Source organism: Cicer arietinum, chromosome 3 (assembly GCF_000331145.2).
Source record: "Cicer arietinum cultivar CDC Frontier isolate Library 1 chromosome 3, Cicar.CDCFrontier_v2.0, whole genome shotgun sequence".
Lineage (NCBI taxonomy): Eukaryota > Viridiplantae > Streptophyta > Magnoliopsida > Fabales > Fabaceae > Cicer > Cicer arietinum.
In genome coordinates, this window is record NC_021162.2 from 31,299,934 (window position 1) to 31,304,216 (window position 4,283).

A 4,283-nucleotide genomic window follows, 5' to 3' on the forward strand; every position below is an offset into this window, starting at 1 on the left:
ATTTAGGCAAACCAGTTCGCAGAAGTACTGTGAAATGGTGCTCATGAACCAATTTGCAGTTCCCTAGTTACAACAACGAATTATGTGACTATAGTCTAAGGGAGCATGAGATAAAGGTGTTACCTGCCACCAAATAGATTCCACAATGCGAGAGAAGATCCAAGCTTCAACTTTTTCAAGTGCCGATGCGAACACATTTGGGTCATCCCAGTTCCTAAAGCCACCATATTCATTTGCTATATTTTCACTTTTCTTAGAGAACCCTTTCCATGTTAATGGTTGTACTGTCTTGCCATTCCCCTCTCCACTCTTCCTTCTTGCGCTATTTTGTGAAGGATTTGATGGTGTCACTTCCTTGGTGGTTTGGCTTATAATTGTTCTCAAAACAATAGAATTAGACAGCCAAAATGTCAACCTGTATCAGATGCAAGATTTTAATCAGTAGGCAGTTGGTACAGTTAATAATGAAACTAAAATTTCCGCATCATGTAGTGAGAAATCAGCAAGACATCAGTTAATCAACCGCTAATAATTAATGTGATACGCTTTTATTTAGGATTTCATGCAGGATATTTATATGCTAATGTAATCTTGTTTCATCTTTTTTATTTAGAATAAGCTTGTTCTTGATTTAGAATATGTTTTGCAGAGTGAGACATATGACAAGTCAACATAAGTAACAAACACTTTTGAGGCAATGTGAGAGAGCTTATGGAAGTAGCTAATGATATGTTCATAACCTATTTTCAGCTTATTTCACAAGCTCTCGAAGATAGCTTATGAAAACAACTTATTGCTTATATGAAACATGTTTGACTTTACTTTATTGTTTGTTAAAGAAATAACTTATACATAAACACTTATATGATAAACGTTTCTATAAGCACTTAATTAAGTTATTTCTCCAACCAGGCCATAAAGATAAAAATACTTTTTTCAACTAAAAACCAATCCCAAACATTGGCATGACTAGTGATGGGATAATGCATAATAGTTTGAATAAAATGCGGTGAACAGTATACCTAATCATAAAAAATAGTAACCCAAATGACTCACCTTGGAACATCATTTCCACATGCCTTTGCAACAAGTGCTAATCCAGAAACAGCACTTTTAGCTGCACCAGACCTTCTTGCCGGAATATTTTCTTTACAAGCATGAAAGTAAAGCCTGGAAAGACGTCGAGCCGGGGCATGAACCTTACTCATGGAGCTTCCATGCTCAGCAGCTACCGAATATAAGGCAGCCTCAACCGAAGCAGCTTCTCTTAACTCTCCTTCAAGCATCTTTATCTTGTTTTCCAAATGCTCAATCTTGCTGTCTAAAACGGTAGTTCGGGCATCCCTTGGATAAATCTTAACATCTTTTCTTTCACTGCTTCTTATATTCCCTCCATTGTTTTGAGCATCTCCATTAATTCCATTTTCCTTTACCTCGGCATAATAATTTTTACCATGTGATCCGATACTCCTCGCCAAGTCTCCTGATGACCTTACTGACTTTACATATTTTGATCTTTCACTTTTTGAAATATTGCCTTGGGTCACTGAATTATCTTCTAAATGGTTTTGCTTCTCAAAATTATACATTCCATTTTCAAGTTGGTCTTCAACGGAATTGTAGTAATATTCATCACTTCCTCTTTCCTCCACACAATATTTGTCAGCTTCCTCGTATCTCTCGCTTAATTTGTCCTTGATTTCCAAACCATCACTGCTTATCGAGCCTGGATTCTTGTTCTTTAAGCAATTACTATCTAGAGAAGCAGTGTTGCTTGCATAAGCATCTTCATTACTGTTTGTTTGAACATTTGGTATTACATTTATACAATTAGCAGTTTTTTCATGAATCTCCTTATCCAAATTTTCATGATTACTGCTTCCGGACCTGCTTGTAGAACTATGACCATATATTGGACTCCTAACATCAGATGATACATCCATAGATGACACGGGCGATGAACTCCTCTCCTGCTGCATCATATTTGATTTTTCAACCTTTGTTTCTGAAACCAATTGATGTTTCTTGTCATTCCTTCCCATTTTTTGAGCTGTTCCATTCTGCAATTCAGCAGCAATCACTATATGGCTTAGATATGCCCAGCAAGCAGACCGCATGCTGATAATGACATGAAAATACGGTTTCCTATTTATCTTGCATTCATTCATAAGAACAATTTAATGCAAAAGGGTCCTAAACCTTGTAACGTTATTCATTCATCGAATAGGGATGGAGGACAATACAAATTGTCAAACATTATTGGTTAGAGTATAAGAAATTTACATTGTTGCTTAACCACTGGGGTCTAACACAAGTGGTTGATATGCAGTGTGCGTAAGTGTTGTAAACTCCAAGGTATCTAGTTGATTCCTACTTACAGAAAAATTTACATTGCTTCTACGAATGAAGAATAAAATAGTGGAAAACATGAGTACCTCTTCATGATCAGGAGGCATATTATACCCACTCGATTCTGGAGAAGTTGTAACTGTGGCAACAGATGAATGAGAGGAGACATCATCATCAGTAATAGAAGCAATCTCAGCTTCCTCAGCATATTCTCCATTCATCAATGCCGACACAGAATCACCACTGCCATTTTCCTTCGACAACAAACTTTCCTTCAACATGGACCTACTGCGACTCTTTTCAACAGGCTCGATTCTAACAAATAAAAGCGGCTGATCCGTGTTTCTGTAGTTTCTCTTGCAGTTCAACGGTACAGCAATGCTTAAAGTCTCTCTAGCTATGCCACCATCTGCCAAGTCTATGATAGCACTCCCCAACAACTGACCTTTAACAATCTTATCCCTTCTAGGCTCATACAAATTGAACTCCAAAACATTCTTTTGAAAAACTTCGGCATCGGAATTTTTAACAGACATATCTTTCACCAGTGTCACAGAAAGCCTAAACGACTCGTTGAACTCAATTTTCCCTTCACCTATGAGAGAACCAAGTGAAGGGGAAACAAGTTTGGTAGAGCCAGAAGAGCGTTCGCCGTTCTCCCATTGTATCAACACAGATCGAATGGATCTGAGAGATTGCGATGGTGGCCAAGGCTTTAGCTCATGTATGTGAATCAGATAATCCAATTGAACCATACCAGTACTTCTCTTACCCTTACCTTTCATGGTTTTCAAGATAATGAAACCTCTTCTTCTATAAACAAAAACTTACTTCCTTAAATGCAGTTGAATGTGTAGTACAATAGTCACAATCACAATTCACAAACCCTATGAAATTAAAAGATTATGCAAAAATGAGATTGTGTAAAGCATTTTTACAAATGATTCATATCACCTACCAACAGGTATCGTAATGGTTGTTAACTGTTATGGTCCAATTTCATATCAATAATCACTAAATACTATACTATTTTTTAAAATAAAAAAATAGTAACATTTCATTATTATAAAATTGGGTGAAGAAACCACTCAGATTTGGTGATTTATTATTATATTTTGATTTTTCAACAGAACACACGATTTAAGGACAAGGTTCTTACACACACTCAGAAAAGAAAAGGCAAAAAAAAAATTGCACAAGGTTTTTTATTTCTGAGACAAAAAAAAAAAAAAAGATCAAGATAACCCAGTAAAAAAGTTTACAACTTGATGCTAAAACATAGAAGAAAATTGCTAATGCAGATGATAGAGTAAGGTTACAAATTAAATATACACAATTTCATCAACAAAAAAGAAGAAATATTAAATGTAGAAGTAACATAGGTCATTATAACTTGAAATGATAAAAAAATGCTTGAAGTAGAAGAAGGAAGAATAATATAATATAAAGTCTTACAGAGAAAGGAGTGGCAGGTAGAATCTGAAAGGTGCAAGATAGCTTGGACTTGTTGAGTGTGACTCTGAAGCTGCAAGTAGTGAAATGAAAATGAAGAATGTTTTAATAAAATAAAAATAAAAAATGAAGACTAATAATATATATTATTTTATTATTATTGTTTAAAAACTTAGGAACCATTTATTTGATAACAATAATTTAAGAAATAGTTTGTGTTGTTGCTATTGCTGCTCTGCATGTGACGTTAGATATGGTGAGCACATCAAAAAGAAGAATAAATTTATTGCCACCCATGTGTGGTGTAAAATTTTGGTGGTTCTAATATTGCTCTGAAAGCATTTTTTTATTTTTACAGTAAATTGTATTAAAATAAATTAAAATTATATTAATATTAGTTAAATCGATATTATATTGTTATTTTTATTATAAAAAAATTGATATAATGTCATTGATACACAATTTTCAAGTTTCTCGTATTT

At 34.5% G+C, this 4,283-nt stretch overlaps 1 protein-coding gene across 2 annotated transcripts in view; it reads right to left on the minus strand.

Annotated features, from left to right (window-relative positions):
• The window catches only part of LOC101491530 (uncharacterized), a 6,500-nt gene extending 2,529 nt beyond the window's left edge, over window positions 1-3,971 (minus strand). Inside the window, exons 1-4 of one of the 2 annotated variants that reach the window (XM_004513940.4) lie at window positions 3,805-3,971; window positions 2,436-3,236; window positions 1,057-2,060; window positions 124-415 (exon numbers count right to left, since the gene is read on the minus strand). In XM_004513940.4, coding sequence (XP_004513997.1) covers window positions 124-415; window positions 1,057-2,060; window positions 2,436-3,134 — 1,995 coding nt within the window. In that variant the 5' untranslated portion in view covers window positions 3,135-3,236; window positions 3,805-3,971. Of the gene's footprint in view, window positions 1-123; window positions 416-1,056; window positions 2,061-2,435; window positions 3,741-3,804 lie in introns of those variants that run through there. The other variant, XM_012719686.3, reaches the window with a different exon arrangement.
• Window positions 3,972-4,283: the final 312 nt, after the last annotated feature.